Below are 18,703 nucleotides of genomic sequence, written 5' to 3' on the forward strand. Positions count from 1 at the left end.
GGTGGGCAACCAGAAGACATGGCCCATTGCAGAATTCAGGGCCACGCTAGCTCTGGCCATCGGCAGTGAACTCCTCATTGCTTCCACCACTGCGGCCACCCGTACTGGATATGCCCCATAAGGAGCCCTGCACTCGGATCCAGATCAGGGCCCCAAGTGAGTCTGACAACCCTGTTATAAAGAATTATCAGTTCATTATTTCTATTTCAGAGAATTCCTGAGGATTTGTTTTTTGATGGAACCCCTACCAACAGTCACTGAACACTGAAGAGAGATGAACCCCTTCCTGCCAGAAGGTGGTTGCCAAGACAATAAATTACTTTTTAAATAGCCTGAAGGAGTGGCAAATCAAAAGACAAGGAGCAATACCGGCACTGAAGAGGCTGAAAGGCAAACGGGGCTGTTTGTGCCTGAGTTTGCCAAGTAGGACAGAGGTGTGCATTTTACTAGTCTACTGATGTCAGAAATTGTCCTTTGTAGTCAGGGTGGACTGTGACATTTCTATTTTAAATCTTTGCATCTCCCCCAAAATGTTAGGAGATCTTTAAACTGAGCACTTGTCAACCGCCTCCTCATTTCTTCTCAACTAGGAATAAATTCAAGTACAGTCCTTATCCCCTTCCTGGGACTGGTTTTACTGTTCTAATGTGAAAAAGAATGAAGGATAGCTCATTACACTTGCCTTTTTTGCTGAGGGTTCTTGAAAGAGGGAGATAAGGATAAATTAGAAAGGAAGGAAACTGATCAGACAAAGTACATGCACTCCTTTGACCATCACCAGCTCTCACTTCTCAGCGGTAATTCATGAAAAGCCAGGAGGCAACCATGAACACGATGGTCCTTCCCAGTCCAGTCTGCTTCAGCAGTGACTTGTATATTATAAATTAAAAGACTAGATATCATGTTAGATGACACCTCTCTGAATGACTGTTTCTGATTTTAAAACTTGGACGCTCTTTCTTTTGAGTACCTGGGATTCTAGCCTAGTGTGAAGTCTTGGAAACCTTGAAAGAAGTGCATGGTCTGGAATAGATTCCATTTTACCTCCTGTGACACAAGCAGTCTCAGAAACTGAGGAAAAACGAGTCAGGAACAGGAGACTGGGAGGGGCAGGTGTCAGAGGAACAAAGGGAAGAGAGCTAGGATGGGACTAGAAACAAGCAAGGGTGAAACTGTGGATGGTCTCACAATCCAAACCTACAAATCAAAGCCTTTTTGGCATCCTGCTAAACTCCTGACCCCCATAAGATCCTGTGCTAGGATCTCCACAGAAAAGGTTATGCAGTATAAAGAATTATTTCCTTAAAGCACTGTTCTATTAAACGTTTTCACCATGGCAAAATAACTTTTTTCCTGTTACAGTATTTATTTTATTTTCCATAGCCAGTTTCTAACCCACCACCTTGTTTTATCTTTTACCTCATGATTACTCAACTTCTTTAAGATCTCCTTGTGAGAGACTTTATAAATTCCAGCAGCTCTCCTTTATTCACAATACCATAACCAAATGTTCTAAAAGATTAGGGGGTGGGAAAGCAACCTTTTAAGAGTAGTGAGCCAAATTAATGAAGCTCACACTGAGAGCACTTTAGCAGAGAATGATATAAGGAATCTGTTTAGGGATGCAGACTGGAGGATACATAGAGTGAAAGCATGAAGCTAAATTCCCTGATCCTGTAACCCTGAGTGAAAGAGCAAGATACTGGCAGCACACACACAAAAAAAGAAATGAAAGAGACTGCAAGAAACTAAGGAAAGGGACATAAAAAAGGATGCAATAAGTTTTGCATGGACAGAAATGTGACAGCTACCTATAGTTCTTTCTGCCACAGAATTAAACTAAAACATGGTTCTTCCTATTAGTAGCTATTGTATTTGCAGCCAGGACAGAACACTCCAACTACATTCGTATAACTACCTGCACAGCTTTCCTTCCCCTCTGTACAAGAGAATACCCAGAATGCACTCTACCATGTGCTGATATTGCCATTATCTGTGCATTTCTGCCAGGCATTGAGATAACTGCACAGATCTTCCCAGAATGCACTGACAGTCAAGGTTAGGTGGCATGGAAGGTACAGATGCTGAAATATCAGCAACATTAGCAGAAAAGATACTGTAGGAACACAAGTGAACACTGTTATTTGTAACTAATATGCCTCTAACCAGTTCTAAAAATCAGTTAAAAACTGTGAGATACAGGCAGCTTTGTGATGGATGTGTACTGTGGAAAGAGCTGTGGATGCATGCCGAAGTTCATGTTACTAAAAATGAACAAAATAGATGGAGCAGTTCCTCATCTTTAATAGTGCTGCTGATGAAATATATTCTGATAACTAGATGGGAAAGAAAAATCATTAAAAATAAGTCTTAAATGCAAGAATAATAAAATTTCTACTGTATAAGACTATGACACTATATAGTTCAAAATGACCATGCAGAGAAGAGAGAAGCTGTATATTAATGGAAAGAAAGTTCTACCACTCATACATTAATACAGACACAGCATTTAGAAGGAATCAAATTTTAAAATAATTTAATTTTCATGTAATTTCCTGTGTTAATGTTAGAAAACGTAAATATTTCTTCCAACATTTTTAATCCCTGCTTTCTGCTGAATTTGGTGAGAAGTAAGAACCTGATCCTGCAAACACGTGTGCGCATACATAAATGGTCTCATTTACCTGATTGGGACTGCTCAGATAAACTTGTGTGTTTAACTTTACCTGAGCAGGATCAGGGGATGTACTCTCTCAGTCCTCCTCTCCAATTCAACATTAGAACCTTGTGCTGGAAGGAAAATAGCTATCATTGAAAGATCATTCAGAAAGGGTACAGCTACTCCACGAAACATAACAAATTTTCTATATTAAGACTACCAAAAGATTTAAGTATGGGCACAGACTGAGCTAAAACATTTTTAGCATTATGCTTTGAAGCCTGTTTTCTAGAAAAGAAGGTAAATGTATTTCTTGTGCACAGCACAAGCTTTTGCAAACCTCAGCTCAGTTCATCAGATGCTGATGAAGTAACCTTCAGCTCACAAAAGCTTGTGCCGCATGCACACATTTTGGTTAGTCTATAAGATGCAAATCTACCCTGCCTTTTACTTGACTTCAGACTAACACATCTATGTCCATCTAGAAAAAAGAGTCAACTATTTAAAGGGAAGATCCTAAAACTAGATGCTTCTAGGTCCACCTCTGGAACTGGGTGGGTAAATTCCATTTGACTTCAAGGAGTCTTTGGATTTGGACAGAGAAGCACCTGGAAAAAAGTCAGAGCAGAGATGTCAAATGCACCCAACCCCCAGGGCCAGATCTAAACCACAAGGCTCCTTGCAGGATAAATCCAGATACTGGCTGCAGGAAGGTGAGCAGTGAGCACTGGGGTTAATGTAGCTTCCATTTGCCTCCCAGTGCCAACATATATCTGTAAAGGAGCTGGTATCCCAAATTCTGGCAACAGCCCCCATCCTGGTCTCATCCTCTCCCCAATTTCCTGGACCATCTAGGAACAGTGAGGGCCAAATGACATAGCTCTGCTTGCTGAATCCAACCCAGGAGCCACACATCTGACACACCTGCTTTAAAGGATCTAAGCACTATACCTCAGGAGCTTTCCTACCACAGGCAGCCAGGAGCTAAGTAGCATCTTCAAACATCAGGCTCAAAAACAAGGTATTGCCATTGCTGACTATTCTATATGTGGATTCCTGAAACGGTTCTAGGAAGAGCAGCACCACACTTTGCTCTGACAGAAAACCAGCACGAGCCTCATGTAACATCACTGAGCATGAGAACAAGTGTGGATTTACTACAGAAATGAGAGGATCACAGTTCAGTAAACTCCATTTGACGAACTGGTCTACAGTGACCTATAACACCTATGCAGTCTGGCTATTACAGGTTTCAGACAGTAACACTCAGAAGCCCAAATAAGTGGGAGAAAAGATGCACTGCAACATGTTCAGCAAAACTAATCTCTGGTCAACTTCTCACCAGAAGCTTATGCCAGAGGCAAAGCCCTCCCTGCCCCCCAACTCCTCTTTCTTCAATATCCAGCACATCCATCGACTGCCCCTGTGGCAGACTCCAAACGCAAGTCTCTGATGCCCAGTGCCCACTGACACAATTCAAGGACAGTGCCTGTGAATTTCACAGGGAAAGACGACCTGCCCTGCCAATCCCCTGGAACATATCAAGCTAACCCTTCAGTGCCGCATCTCACTGTGGCCTCACCTTTTAACCTCCACCTCAGTAATGCGCCCCCCCACCTTAGATCCCGCTTACTCTTATCTCTGCTCTAAATTTTTCTTATTCCTGACGACTCCCCTTCCCCCCGAGGTTCCTTATATCTTCTCTCCCGTCCCCCCAAGCCTCCCTTCACTATGTACTTAATCCGCTTTTTCTTGCCCGCGCTCCCTCGGAGCCGCCCGGCCCGGCAGCGGCCGCGGAGACCCACCCCCCGGACACCGGCAGGTCCGCACCAGCCCGGCGGCTCTACGGGCAAAGCGGCCGCCGCCGCCCGCGGGCCCCAGACCCCAGCGCCGGCAGGGGGCGACTCGCACGGGTCCTCCCTCCACACCGCCCCGCCCCCAGGGCCCGGCCCGGCCCGCTCTGCGGGTGCGGGGGTCGCGCGGGGGCGGGGCGGAGCGGGGCGGGGAGGCGAGACGCGGCGGGAGGCGGCAAGCGCCGCCGGGGGGCAAGGGAGGGCCGCGCTTACCGCTGGCTCCGCGCCGTCCCTGCCCGGCCCGGGCTCCTCCTGGCGGCGGCCGCCCTCACCTGCCCCAGGGATCCGCCCGCGCCCGCGCCGCTCCGCTCCTCCGCCTCAGGCCGGCTACGCAAGATGGCGGCACTTCCGGGACGAACCATAGCGGGCCGGAGGGGGAGGTGCACACACGGACCGAACCACCGCGCGCCCCTCCGGCTCCTTCCGCCCGCCCTTCGCATACTGGCAGCCGCTCAGCTAATTTGCTGCGCCCCTCCCACTCCGCGCCGTGAGCCTGGCGCGAGCCCCGCTTCACCCGCGGCGTCGTGGTGCGGTGCGGCCTGGCCCCGCCATGGGGCTGGAGCTGGGCGCGGGGGTCGCGCGGCTGCTCTTCTACCCGACGCTGCTGTACACACTGGCGCGGGAGCGGCTGCCCCTGCGCCACCGGCCCGGCTTCCACCGCATCGACCGCACCGTGCTGCTGGGCGCGCTGCCGCTGCGTGCGCGGAGCTCCCGGGTAAGGCAGGCAGGGGCAGGGGCAGGGGCAGGGGCAGGGGCTGCCGGGCCCGAGCTGACCGTGTCCCCCCGTGCAGCTGGTGCAGGAGGAGAATGTGCGCGCCGTGCTGACCCTCAACGAGGACTACGAGACCCGCTTCCTCTGCTGCTCGGCGCGGGTGAGCGGCGCGGGCCGGGCCGGACGCCTGCGTCTGGGGCAGGGCACGCGCGGGCTCCCTGAAGCTAAGCATGGTCAGCCTGGCTTGAGCCCTGGATGGGAGTCCCCATCGCACAGCCGGTGCCTGCCAGCCTGGAACCACCCTCCCCCACCCGGCCGGCAGGAGCTGCTCTCCCCACAGGAGCGTGGTGGCAAGGCCCTTCCACCCTGTAGGGGCCTGGCCCCCACCGGAACACATGGCTGGTACTGCCCTCATTGCCAGCTGGCCTTTGCTCTGCGTTCCCAGGGGTGGGAAGCTGGGTGTCCTGCCTGGCCAGCAAAGGTAGGGCACTGCTGCTGCTGTGGTGGCTTGCAGCTGTGGCATGCAGCACCCAGTTGCTCTCTTGCAGTCACCTTCACTTCCCCTTTTTCACCCAGGAGTTTTGACTCTACTGTGGTGTACTACTGGCAAGGGCCATTGGAGAGCAGGGCATTTCTTCTTTCTCTTCCCCCCCCCCCCCCCCCCCCCCATGTCCATGCACAGGTCCTGTATTTTCCTGTTGTCAAAAACCTCCCCCACCCCTGCCTCCCCTAGTGACTGATTTAATCCAGTTTCTGCTTCAGGAATGGGAGGCCATGGGAGTAGAGCAACTGCGTCTCAGCACAGTGGACCTGACTGGAGTCCCCACACTTGAAAATCTGCAGAAAGGTGTTGAATTTGTCCTGAAACACCAAGAATGTGGTAACAGTGTTTATGTGCACTGTAAGGCAGGCCGGTCACGCAGTGCCACCATGGTAGCAGCATATTTAATTCAAGTAAGGAGGTGTTTATACCAAAAAGAGCATATTTTTGTAAGCAGCTCTGGGCAGGTAAAGGGCTGTGATGCTGTGCTGTACTGTTCTGCACAAGCTGTTTCTAGTGAAGAAATTCAGCTGAGTACAAGGCCCAAGAAACTACTGCATAGACAACAGGGGTTTTACTCAGCATGAAATATGTATTAAAGTTGTATAAGAGTTTACAGTTTTACTGAGCCTGGTCTGTGACCATTTGAGAAAAGAGGGGACTTCAGAACATGTGACCAGCTCTCCTCCTCACAGGGGATGGGCTTTTCACCAGTCAACCCCCCTTTACTCTTGTAGAGAGGGACAAGCACAGGGTAAATGAACAAGTGAAACTTCTGCTTGTGGAACTGATATACAAGAGATCTTTAATATAGGCAGTCCTTGATTTACAATGCTTTGAGTTACAACGTTTCACACTTACAACCTTTATAAATTGACACCGTTTCAACTTTGTCCTTAGTTTTGACTTGACAACACTTGATCTGACGCCAAGCTACGCCAGCGATCAAGTTCGCTGCAGCACCCATCTCCCTAGAGAACATATGTCCAAACTTCCTTGGACATTTTCTTTAAGAAAGCAGACAAGACTCCAGAAAAACCTGCAGCCAAGAGCCCTTCAAAACATCCAGTAAAGTCTCCTCAAAAAAGTCCTTCCAAATCAATGATTGCTATTTACAATATAAATACATAAATGTAGCTATATTACTCATCCGTATTTGATTGAGTACAACATTCTGCGTTATTTTTGGTGAAAATAGGGTATTGGGCCTTGGTTTAGGAACCAATCCTCCATTTATAACACTGTTTCCTATGGGAAAATCTGTTCCAAGTTGCAATGTTCCGACTTAAGACATGGTTTTCAGGAACCAATTGTGTTGTAAGTCTGAGGACTGCCTGTATTCCAGTTTTCCTCTCAGTGCGCACGGACATTATCCTGGGAGGAAGCTTCTGGTATTCAACTTCCCCTGCCCTCAAGACAGTGACAAGCTAGTACTTACTGGCTAGCAAAATGACAATGTCACTGTCATCTTACACAGCTTGTCTGATTATCATTCCCCTGCACAGCATGAACACTAAAAATGGTGTTTTCTGATTATGTGCAGGAGTAGAAACTGCTTCACTGAACTTCCTAAGCCTTAAATGACATAATGTGGTACCTGTGGCTACTTTCTGAATAGCTCCTCAAGGAGCTGTTATTCTAATCTGGAATTCTCTGGCTACTCCGTAATTCTTGTAACAGAAGCCTGTGACTAGCTCTGCCTCCCTTATGGATCAGGGTGGCTGGATCACCAAGTCTGAGCACACAGAGTTTGAAGAAAACAAAAAAGAAATCTTCAGAGCTGAGACAGAAGGGAAGCTTATCAGGCAGTAACTGGAATTCTCATATAAAAGCCTTAGTCTGCCTGTCTGTCTATAATGCTTTATTCGCACTCTGATTGGTTGTCTCAGTATCCAGTCACAATGCTGACTGAAACAACCAATCAGTGCTACAAGAGCATTCCAGAAAGGAGGGGAGGAGCAGGGGGGGGTGAGGTCAGCACTGCACTGCTATTGGGGCAGGGAAGGCACAAAGCCATTCCTGATGGGCAATTGGCTAGTAGTTCTATAATGGTCTACTTAACGCATGAAGAAAGTTAACTCAACCATACAAAACTGAACAGTTAACAGTTCAGTTGGATGAAGATTCATAACTGCATAGCCCTGGTTGTAAAGGTGTGCATGCAGCTGTTAATATTTCTAGATATTAGCTGGGAAGTCCTCCCTTCAAGTACTGCATTAGCAGCAGTCTGAGCACAAGCAGTTTCACTTGTTTGAGGAAAGGACATCCAGCTGAGTAAAGCTGGGATTAGGACAAAACTACCTGCGATGCTATGGAAGCTTGAGGGGAGAAATGGAACCCCAGGTTCCTACCAATTTCTTTTGGGTAAGGGAATATTTTCTCAAGTTCACGTTAAGAGTTGAGTGTCTCAGGGGCACAAGGAGCACATGCGTTTCAAGCCTGTTTTCTTGAGGGAAGCTCCCCAGTAGAAGCCTGTACTAACCAACAATGAACTGGGTGGCTTCTCATTTATAGAACTCTGCTTTTCCAGGTGCACAACTGGAGCCCTCAAGAAGCAATAGAAGCCATTGCAAAGATCCGTCCCCACATCCTCATCCGCCACAAACAGGTCCAGGTCTTGGAGAGATTTCACAAGCTTGTGATTGCTGGGACAGCTTCACAAAGTGAGCAAAAGCCATAAGAGACCACCTTCTGACTCCCCCCAAACAACTTTGAATCTTAGTGAATAAGAGTCATGCTTCTCAGCCACCAGTAAAGAACTTCTTTAACTCATTCTTGTAATGGTGAGTTTAGGTTCTTCCCAACTCCATGTCATTATAATGCATAATCTATTAGTTGTCCAGTGTTTTCTGTTCGTCTTCCCTTCCCCCCCAGTTATTTCAGGGCACCTGTAAGTTTAGCACTGTCTCTACAGGTGACAGAGCTATGTCATAAACGGTGCACGTTACCACTGACAGCAGAGTCCACATGCATCCCACTATAGACCTTTATTCAGACTCTTGTGGAAGAGACTACAATGCCAGGAGACAGGCTGGTAGGAAAAGGATTGTTCCATCTTACACCAGCATAATACTCTGTATAACAACAGCAGGGTAGGATCCCTCAGTACAAGGGCAGGAGGACCAACAATGGCATAAAAATAGTTTCCCTCTGTCTGTAGTTGACAAAATAGCAGCAAACAGGTTCCCCACATCTATTACAACTCCTGTACAACATGGTAGAGTAAGACACTTTGGGCCCCTCTCTGAATTCTGTCTGCCGTAAGCTCCATAGTGCCTATGGCCTAAAGGCCTGCAGCACTGGTGGGGAACATTCATAATCTAGTTCCCATTCAAATAGAGACTTTTTTTAAGAAGTTACAGAGGGTCCACTCCAAAATATAACCTCCAAGATTAGACTAACTTGTTCAGAAATGCATAAGCTTCTGTAAGTAACAGCTATGACACGACACATCTGACAGTAGGCCCTTGCCTACAAAAGTCTAAAAGGTGCCATCCTGCTGTGACTTCAGACTAACAGCTAACTACCTCTCTCTCCAAGATTATTACATGGAAAGGCTGTATCAAGAAGGGATTTGTCAGCTAGCTATAGAACCTGCTGGTAGGGGCTAGCTCCAGACCTAAGGAATATTATTTGCTGCAGTCCGAGCTTTGGAAACCCAAGCAGCTTTATATCCAGGGGCCACAGTAATAGCATTTAATCTGTCTGGAATTTACTATGCAGCAAGTCAACTTGGAGTGCTAGGTGAGGGAACAACCCCACAGCCAGGACACAGAGCAGGGCTAAAAAGATGTATAGGATTCTGTGGTCTTGCTGGGGCAGCTGCTAAGGGGTTGGGTACTTCAGCTGCTTTTTGAATGTCCTCATTTTCCTGTCACTGGGCTGATCCTCCTCAAGCCAGCACAAATTGCAAGTTAGTGAGCAGCACTTTGATGCCACTGGTGACTGTAACCACAGAGGTGGCTGGATTGAGTTTGAAAGTATTGGCATCTCCCTTTTTGTAGCGATCTCGAAAGACATATATGCTGCCATTACAACTGGCAATTTTCCAGAGGGATGGTACTGAGCTCCAAGCGTCGGGCAGACACAGCCGAGTGAAGCTATCCAGTAGGGGATTATAGCATAGCAGTGAGTCCCCTTCTGCAACAATGAACACCAGGTCCTTGTGTACAGCAGCATGCATGCGGCCTGCAAAGGGTAACACATAGGGCTTCACATGGCATTTCTCTGTGTTGGTGTCATAACACTGAATGAGTCGGGAGGGCTTGGTAAAGAAGTCTAGGTCATTCTCCTCTCCACCCAGCAGGTAAATGACACCATTGAGGTTTACCCCTGCAGCCCCAGAGACAGCTACTTCCAGCTGGCTGGTCTCTGTCCACACGTTGTCTCGCACCCTGTAGTATATAACAGCATTGGAAAGCGTGTCCTGCAGCGTTTTCCCCCCTAGCGAATAGATAGCGTCCTTACTTGGCACAGAGACCAGGGTGTGCTGGAGCCGGTCACGGGGCAAAGGGGCACACCATTCCCAGTCTATGGTGGCATTGTTACATTTCCACATGCGCCGTGGAATGGAGCCACCTACAACATATAGGTCGCTGCCATGCTTGCAGGCTGCAGTGATCTGGTGACATAGGCTATTCTGGCCACTGACACTTATGGAATCATCATCAGCACAGTGCAGAGAAACAGCAAGCGAATGTGTACGAGATGACTCCTTTCCAATCAGGTAGATGTGAACATTTTCCCCAATCACCTGAGAAAGAGAATGATTTTTGTCAGCTGCTTGTTGGAATGAATCCAGGTAGGGGATCTGCTTACACAAATGTAAAATCTTAAGGATGTCCAAAGGCCCCAGTTCTTTTCAAGAGTTCTAGGGCCCAGCTGGGAGTCTGTGTGGACTGCTACCTGATCCTTATCTTACCTTGCCATAGAATGTAGGATCCAAGAACTTCCACATGCCAAGCCTCATGCCTTTCCTAGAAGTCATATTTATCTCTGACCTCACATAATGAGCAGATGACTGGCCCTCAATTTACGAACCCAGGCTGCAGTTTAATCTCATCACAACATTCAGGGAGCAGAACTATAGAAAGGAGAATGTCAACCTAAGTTACTCTCCCTTTGCTATAAATCTAGGTTAGACCACTAACATCTGGCAAAAACAACCCCAAAAATTAAGGCCACTGTTGGCATGTGGAGTTTCCATTTAAGGCAACAAAAGTGTTCCTGGCAGTGAAGTCACAACTTATTCAAACGTGCCAGAAGTCACAGATGAAGGCAGAAGGACCTTCCTCAGCAGGTCTGGAACCAAAACAGCACAGGACTGCACTAACCCCAAGATAGATACCTTCAGACTGGATTGCAACGTCTCTAAGAAGCCTGCCCGCTCCTCTTTGTTGAAGTTGATCCAGGTGTCTATGGAAACTGTTGGATTCTGAGAACATGGAACACCATCTGTGGTTTTCAGAGACACAAAAATGAATTTACAATAAAATGACTATTTCTCAAGATGCAAGCTTATTGACTGCTCTCTCATATAACCCTTTCCCAGGACAAATAATTCCTACCATTGTGGGAAGAATAAAACCACAGAACCTGACAGGTAAGACCAAAAGGTACAAATAGACATCTGTATCATATCTACTTGCTGTCACAGGAGGTCCTGTCCCCATTACAGAGATAAAGGAAAACGGGTATGGACGTTTATAGAGACAGACTGGGCCAGCTGGAAGAGGCAATCCCTTGGGGTTATATAAACCTAGTTCCTGCCATGGTCTGGCAGAAAGGTGAGGAGCTCTTACTGGCTAAAGCTGAGATAAGTTAGGCTCTGGAAACTGCAGTGGCAAGTAGTCCTGGAGAAAGCCCAGAAGTGACAGAGGAGGCCTAAGGAAAGGCCTGAGCTGGAATAAGTCTAGGCAAAACTGACCAAGCTTGGAGGCAACCTGACAAGAGGAACTTAAACTGAGAGGCAAGGGGCTATAAGGGGAGCTGCAGTTAGAAAACTGAGTGGGCTCTCAAGAGTTTTGCCACTATTTGGAACAACTGAACAGCATATATTGTTTTTCCTAGTTGGGGGCTAGCTTAATTTGGGTAAGCTAGCCAGCTGGACTACTTTGGCAGGCATGCCTTTTGGATGATTCTGGTTAATGAGCCTTTTTGACCTATTGCAAGGGTGGATGAAGTCCCAGTGAGAAGGCAGGAGCTAATGAGGGCCAAGGGCCCTGTGATCTAACAGAAAAGAGGCACCTAGAGTGACTGCCCTCTGACCAAATGGAAGGCCTATACAGGAGATGGGGAAAATGGTGGATATGTCTGGCGGCCAGACTCCATTTCCCAGAAGCCCCTGCCCACATCACTACAGTCAGTCTCCATGGAGACCCCAAGAGCCATGGGGATGTGACAGTGCAGGGCCAGGGTCTCCATGGAGACTGGCCCAAGCAGTGCTGGCAGGGCACATGGCTGTGTGGGGAGCTGCTCCAGGACAATGCCAGCCTGGACAGAGCCGCAATCTTGGGCAGAGCCATGTAGGGGTGGGGCTGCTCACAGCAGGAGGCTACAAGCAGCTCAGTTCTGTGGCTGGGCCAGGGCTGGGTGGGTTGCGGCAGGGGGCTATAGCCCACCCCATAGCCACCCCTCCCAGTGCTGCCACCACCCGCTCCAAGTACAGCCCTGGCCCAACCTCTTCACTGGGAAGAATCTAGTGCAGCCCCTGGCCCTAAGCCTGCAGTGGGCAGCCCACCTCCGCCCCGCACACAAATCTGGGGGGTACATGCCCCCCATGCCTCTCTGATGGTATGCAGAGCAGCAGCCGCCTCCACCCCCGCCGCGATGAGCTGCTCACCGAGTCGCATTCACCACCTCGGCTGGGTGGCACCTGTCCCTGCCCCACTCCCTTCCCCCCCACAGACTAACTGCCAGGAGGCTGCTCTCCAAACTTCAAGGCTGCATTTTTGTAAATTGGCTATCAGATTGGTATTGGCTGATATAGCTGGTTAATAATTGATCATTGGTATCAGCCAAGAAAATCTTTATCAGTGCACCCCTACCTATTACCATCAACTTGTAGATAAATGTGCTGTGTAGACTGGATGCTTCATTGTCAGCTGAGGTACTAATGTTTCTTTAAGTCATGTTGGGACATTTTCTTGCTGAACATCCTTCTGCTTTCTTCAGCCTCTGAATAAGATGAAAAGACAGGACCCTCTATCCTAGCATGGTTTTCAGGCTTTTGCTACAGTTCTTCAAAGCCACCCTGTCTGTTCAGGTACCCCTTGTAAACCTCTCAGACAGACAGCCCAATTCTCTATCTGCACCCTGGCTGCTCTCAGAAGCCCCTTACCTGTGAGGATGTCTGTCAGGAGGCGGAGAGGTAAGTGAAGAAACTCTTCTGTGTCCTGAAGCTGTGACAAGTGTGACTTGGCACAGTGCTTGGCAGCTGTGTAGAGCTCCATGTCACTGTGTTGGTCTGCCAGCCACATGACCTGCAGACAGTTTCTCACCTGCACTGTGCGGGCTAGGAAACGGGAGCACTCCTCAAAAAGGGCAGTCAGCTGGTACATGTCTGCCACTTCATACATCTCCTGTAGCTCCTCTGCCCTCAGCTTTACTGTTCCATGGTAAATATAGTCCACAAGAAGCTGGAAGACACTCTCACTAACGTCTTGCAGCTCAATCACCCGGTTGTGGGCCTCCTTGAGATTAGAAGTGAACATGGAACGAAAGAAGCAGCTCTGAGCTGAGAGGACAAGCCGGTGCAGCTGGAATTCTTTGCCTTCCACCGATATTGTGACATCAGCAAAGAGCTCATCCTCCAGGCACAGCTTCATAATGCCCTGGGCCACACGGCCTGAGTGAGATCGGTCAGTGAAGGTGTAGTTCACAAAGTAGTTCTCTTCTGTGGAGGAACCCCCAGTCTCCTCCGATGAGTCCATATTGCTGCACAGATCTGACCTCCAGTAATCTGTAAAACAACAATGGCAGTAAAACTCCTCCTGAAAAGGAGCTTGTGCAATTCCAAAAGCTAGTAAGACTGGTCGGTAAGCCAGCAAACTGCAGCCTAAGTATAAATTTGGTTCTTTATACTTCTACCTGAGTTGCAGAGCCTCTAAAGGCCAAGGCAAATGTGAAAGCAGTGTAATTAAAACCAGGTTAAAGTCAAGCCATGGCTCTCCTTGTAGCACTAGTATCAGAGTGCAATCCCAATATCCTAGCTTCTGGAAATGGCAGGCATAGTTCTCTTTTCCCTTTCATCTCAGTGACTCAGAGAAATGCAGCAAGAGACCTCTCATACACAAGGACAAGTATCCAGCAACTTACAACATGACTCTCTACAATACATTCCCAACCACCAGGTGGATTTGAAGCAATAATGGAAGCTCCTGGCTTCATTACAATAAGATGGAGGAAAAGGGGTCTAGGCTGTTAAGAGCCAGTTGCAGCAGCTACAAGGAGTAGGTCTTGGGGCCTGGCTCCTGCCAGAGCTTGGTAGAAGGGCCCTGATAGCAGAAGGAAGAGGGACTTCCTGCTGGCTAAAGTTGTGACAATTTGGCCCGTACCCAGGCCTACTCACCACACAGTATCCAAGGTCTAAGAAAGGGAAAGCTCAAAAGCAACAGAGAAGGTCTGAGGAAGGACTAGAGCTGGGATAAGCCCAGCAAAGATTAATTGATTTTGGAGGCAACTTGACAACAGGCACCCAAGCCAAGGGCATTGGGCAGATGGAAGGGGAGCAGGCAGGTTGCAGTTTGGAAGCCTGGCAGGACTGAACAGACTTTTGAGTCTTTCCATCACTACTTGGGACAAATGAACTGTGTGGACAGTTCTCCTAATTTAGGGTCTAGTTTCCTTGTTTGGGGGGGAGTGAGCCTTTGAGATTACTTTGGAATAAGCCATTTGGACTGTACTGGCAAGGGACCTGTTTGAATGATTTGGAGGGTGAATGAATGAACTGCCAGAGAGAAGGCAGAAGCTAGTGAGGGCCAAGGGGCCCTATGGTCCAACAGTGGAGATGTGCACAGAGTGACTACCCCCTGATGGAACTGAAGGCCTATACCAAACAGTAACATCAAAATGTAGCAAACAAGTTCGTTAAGCATCTGGGCAATTGGGTGGGTAGGAGGCTGAGATTGGTCCAAGGGAGCAGCAGTGAGCCCTAGGGCCTCAAGACATGCCCTATCACATTAGCGTGATAGAAAATGTGCAGTTGGAGAAACTTCTGGAATACAAGAACCCAAGGATGGAACAGATCTTACATTTACTGGCTCAACAATAGGCTGATACTGCCAAATAATGAGAAACAGAGAGGGAACAGGCCAGAGGCAGCACCATGTTGTAGCAGCACCAATAAAAGGAAACTTGATATTATCAGAAATCAGCTTTTTTTGGCTGATGTGGCCAACAATGTTGCCGATAAATGCTGCATGCATACATGCAGCCTCAGCATGCACAAGGCCATTGCAGCAGCTTACAGAGCAGCATCTGGCTGGTAAGTCTGTTGTGGGGGAAGGCGCAGAGGGAGGGAACAGAAATGGTGGTGGTGGCAGATTGAGGCCCCTGCAGTGAGGAAGGGAGTGGGGCTGGGGCAAGTACTGCCCAGTCAGAGAGGGGTGCAGGATGGAGCTGCGAGAGGCTTATCCAGAGGGCATGGGAAGAGAGGGCAGATCCCACCGCTACACGCATCCTGGGGGAGCTGTGGGGGGCATCTGCTCCCCAGATTTGTGCGTGGGGTGAAGGTGGGCTGCTGCTGCAGGCTGGGGCCGAGGGCAGCACTGGGCTCTTCCCAGTGGGGAGGTTGGGTTGGGGCAGTGCTCGGGGCAGGCAGCAGTGGCGCTGGGAGGGGGGCTATGGCGAATGCTGGGGTGGCTGTAGCCCACCCCACACCCCCCCCATGCCGCCACTGCCTGCCCCAAGCACGGCCCTGGCCCAGCCCCCACACCAGGGAGAGCCTGGCATGCCCCCAGCCCCAGCCCGTAGCGGCAACCCACCCTCGCCCCACACACAGAACTGGGAGCCACATGCCCCCCATGGCTCCCCCAGGGATGTGTGTAGTGGTGGGATCCCCCCCACCCCCAGATAAGCCACACAACTCTGTCCTGCACCCCTCCCTGGCTAGACAGCACCTGCCCCTGCCTCATCCCCACTACCTCACTCACTGCAGGGGCTTCAATCTGCCCCCCCTCCACCCCTTCCCTCCCCAACAGACATACCAGCTGGATGCTATTCGCCAAGCTGCCAGGCTGCATGCTGGCAATTCGTTCAGTATTGGCTGATATTGGCCATTGGTATCAGCCCAAAAAACCTTTATCGGTGCACCCCTAGAATAGGCCTAAAAGAATCGGGACCTGCTGCTCCATGTGATCAGGGGCAACAGAATACGACAGAGGAAACACTGAGATGGCAGTTACAAGCTGAGGTTCAATGAGCCCTGCTGACCCAGCAGCAGATGTTAATAGAGTGCTTTACCACCCAGGACCAAGGACAGCAGGACCCAGAGGATACATCCTGGAGAGAACTAGGGGGCTTCATCCTAGAAAAGATGACCCAGAATAATGACCTTAAGGCTTTTCTTAGAGGCACCTGAGCATGCAACAGTGGCAGCCCAGTGGAGCATGGATACACAGGCATCCTGGTTGGGAACCTTCAATCGGAGAAGCTCAAGACACATACAGAGTAATGATATACACAGATGTTCAGGATTATGAAAAGGTTAGAGTCCATATTGCAGCAGTTGGGAATCTTCAAGGAGAGCCAGCAGCACTGCTTCTGATTTAAGACAAACCAGGCACCACTATGACACGCAGGTGGAAGTCATTCCTAGAGAACAGCAATGAGCTTGAGGAGGGCCTCAGGCCACACCCTGTTATAGAAACCAACAAATTAAAGATACTATGAAAGGTCTATAGGTAGTACAGAAGAAACAAAGCTGAGATGTGATATATTGGCAAGGGGCAGAGGCTACAGTTAATAGCATCATACGGAGCCAACATGCAGAGGGAGCTTATTTCTACTGATAAAAGGGTGAAAAAAATCCTACAAAACTTTATCAAAGTCCTAAAATCACTCAGATGAGAAACTTGCCAAAGGTATAAGAATGGGATGCAGTTTGTGTAGAGTCAAATATGAAGCACATTCTGAAGAGCCCATGCCCAACCTAGATGGATTAGATAATGAAGCATATTCAAAGAACTACTCATAACAACTAAGAAGGTGCAATTATCTGTGCGCTCCCCCACTGACAGGGAGAAGTGACATGACAGAGTAGTCTCTCTCTGACAGAACAAAGATTACACGTGGAATCCCAGCAGTTGGCAAAACAGCTCCTCTAAAGAGGAGCTGTTGTTAAGAAGGGCAAAAGCTACTTGCTCTTCCTTCATATACTTCCTGCTAAGCTGTTGGATAATTCTAGTGTCAGCACCCCAGAAGTTTCCTTTCAACAGAGTAGGGCATGGTCTCATTTTTAAAAAGTGTGTTTAAACTTGCTCTAAACTCTTCCATACTACAGCAGACTAGATTTCCAGCCCTACCTGTGACAGTCAGTATCATTAAGACTAAATTACTCCAAATCCAACACTATTTAATGACTTCAGTGGGACCAAGATTTCACCCAAGGAGTTGGTAAACACTGTGCAGTCTCCTCTAGTTGAAGGCTCACATTCAATTGCTCAGCTCAGTCCAGAGGGTTAGAAGTATTCTTGGGTTCTTTGCTAAAACTAAATTCACAAGCAACACTTACTATCATCTAGGCTTGGAAAAACAACTCCATCCCATCACTGATGACCTGGCCTCGGTCATATGCCTTTGTGACTTCCTGGTTGAACTGCAGCAGTGTCACACATCTGGCCCTGAAGCCATCTCATATGAAATTTCAATAAGCAAAGAACACACCAGCACTCTCCTCCTCTGCAGGGAAGCTACTGCAAGCACAACTGTGTCCTCTACACTAGCCTAGCAATTCAAGTTCAAGGTCTTGGTACCTTATCTTCAGTAAATTCAGCAGCCTGAGCTTAACATACCTGACAAGATCCCCTAAAGCTCTGGAATGCGAATGAATCAATACCTTTTGGCTAACATAAAATGCTCTACAATAGAAGTCGCATTCACTGGGGCAGGAGGCAGTTCTCTCAAAGGCTGGTACCCAACTCTAGAACAAACTCCACCAGGAATTAAGAGCAACAAACCTCTTGCCTTCATCTTAAAGCATGAGATTCCCCCTTGTTAATCTTACCTTCTCCAAAACAAAAAGTAAAGAGCTGGATGTGACGGGGATACCAGGAGTACAGGCATCGCGCACACAATTCCCCCCTAGCAAAGGGCAGGTTGGAAAGAGCCAGCGGGGAGGGAGGGATGCCAACCGTATCACGTGATGCATGACTTCATGGTGGCCAGGCGCTGCGGGGGCCAGGCCCCTTAGCAGAAGCCCCCGGGCAGAACAACTCCGGGCAGCCCTTGTATCGGCCCTTTGAATAGAAACGACTCGGCTGGGGGGGGGGGAGGGGGGGTGGCGAGGGAACAGCAGCGTCCGACTCCTGCAGACCCGACGCCGGGGGCACCTGCGACTCCTCCCTGCCGCTCCTACCTCTTCCTCCCGGCCCAGGCATCAGCTGCAGCCTCCTCCGGGCCGCGGCGGGAGCTCCGCGCCTCTACAGGCTCGGTAACAGCCGCCCTCTGAGGCGTCTCGGAGCCTCCCGGGCGGGCCCGTCCGGGCACTCGCCTCTGACGGCCCCGGCCCCACGCCCAGTCGCTGCCCGCTGAGGGGCCGAGGAGACAAAAGGGCGGACCCGGCGGTGGGCCCCGGGTTCCTACCTGCAGCCCCTCCCTTCATGCCGCCGCCCGGGCCCGGGGGAACCCCACAGCGCTGCAGCAGCCGCCGCCCCCGCCAGGCACCTCACGGCTGCGATCCGCGCCCACCACTTCCGGCCCCGCCACCGGAAGCCGCCGGG

The 18,703-nt window shown here is 49.4% G+C and overlaps 3 protein-coding genes across 19 annotated transcripts in view; 1 reads left to right on the forward strand and 2 right to left on the reverse strand.

Moving 5' to 3' along the window:
• Positions 1 to 4,855, reverse strand: part of CELF1 (CUGBP Elav-like family member 1) — an 81,959-nt gene extending 77,104 nt beyond the window's left edge. For 5 of the 13 annotated variants that reach the window (XM_059722858.1, XM_019476752.2, XM_019476751.2 and 2 more), the window contains exon 1: positions 4,726 to 4,824. The gene's annotated coding sequence lies outside the window, so the exon portion shown is untranslated. Of the gene's footprint in view, positions 1 to 2,684; positions 2,707 to 2,726; positions 2,770 to 4,725 lie in introns of those variants that run through there. The other 8 variants (XM_014602309.3, XM_059722859.1, XM_006267777.4 and 5 more) reach the window with 4 other exon arrangements.
• A 107-nt stretch (positions 4,856 to 4,962) lies between these two features.
• On the forward strand, positions 4,963 to 11,273 carry PTPMT1 (protein tyrosine phosphatase mitochondrial 1). 4 transcript variants are annotated; one of them, XR_001372726.3, is made up of 5 exons: positions 4,963 to 5,227; positions 5,304 to 5,384; positions 5,987 to 6,178; positions 8,296 to 8,548; positions 10,902 to 11,273. XR_001372726.3 is itself a non-coding variant. In XM_019476757.2 (5 exons), the coding sequence occupies exons 1-5, from the start codon at positions 5,063 to 5,065 to the stop codon at positions 10,904 to 10,906; spliced, it is 576 nt and encodes a 191-aa protein (XP_019332302.1). In that variant the 5' UTR covers positions 4,963 to 5,062; the 3' UTR covers positions 10,907 to 11,273. The 4 variants fall into 4 exon arrangements, 3 of the variants coding, with proteins under 3 accessions (XP_019332302.1, XP_019332303.1, XP_006267833.1); XM_019476757.2 differs by having other exon boundaries at positions 8,296 to 8,428; XM_019476758.2 differs by having other exon boundaries at positions 5,987 to 6,071; positions 8,296 to 8,428.
• Positions 8,734 to 18,690, reverse strand: KBTBD4 (kelch repeat and BTB domain containing 4). 2 transcript variants are annotated; one of them, XM_019476756.2, is made up of 4 exons: positions 18,567 to 18,690; positions 13,105 to 13,725; positions 11,113 to 11,219; positions 8,734 to 10,518 (listed from the first exon to the last, which is right to left on the reverse strand). In XM_019476756.2, exons 1-4 carry the CDS (start codon positions 18,583 to 18,585, stop codon positions 9,658 to 9,660), a joined length of 1,608 nt encoding a protein of 535 aa, XP_019332301.1. In that variant the 5' UTR covers positions 18,586 to 18,690; the 3' UTR covers positions 8,734 to 9,657. The 2 variants fall into 2 exon arrangements, with proteins under 2 accessions (XP_019332301.1, XP_006267832.3); XM_006267770.4 differs by lacking the exon at positions 18,567 to 18,690 and adding an exon at positions 18,340 to 18,542.
• Between the last annotated feature and the right edge of the window lie 13 nt (positions 18,691 to 18,703).

This window comes from Alligator mississippiensis, chromosome 2, assembly GCF_030867095.1.
Source record: "Alligator mississippiensis isolate rAllMis1 chromosome 2, rAllMis1, whole genome shotgun sequence".
NCBI lineage: Eukaryota > Metazoa > Chordata > Crocodylia > Alligatoridae > Alligator > Alligator mississippiensis.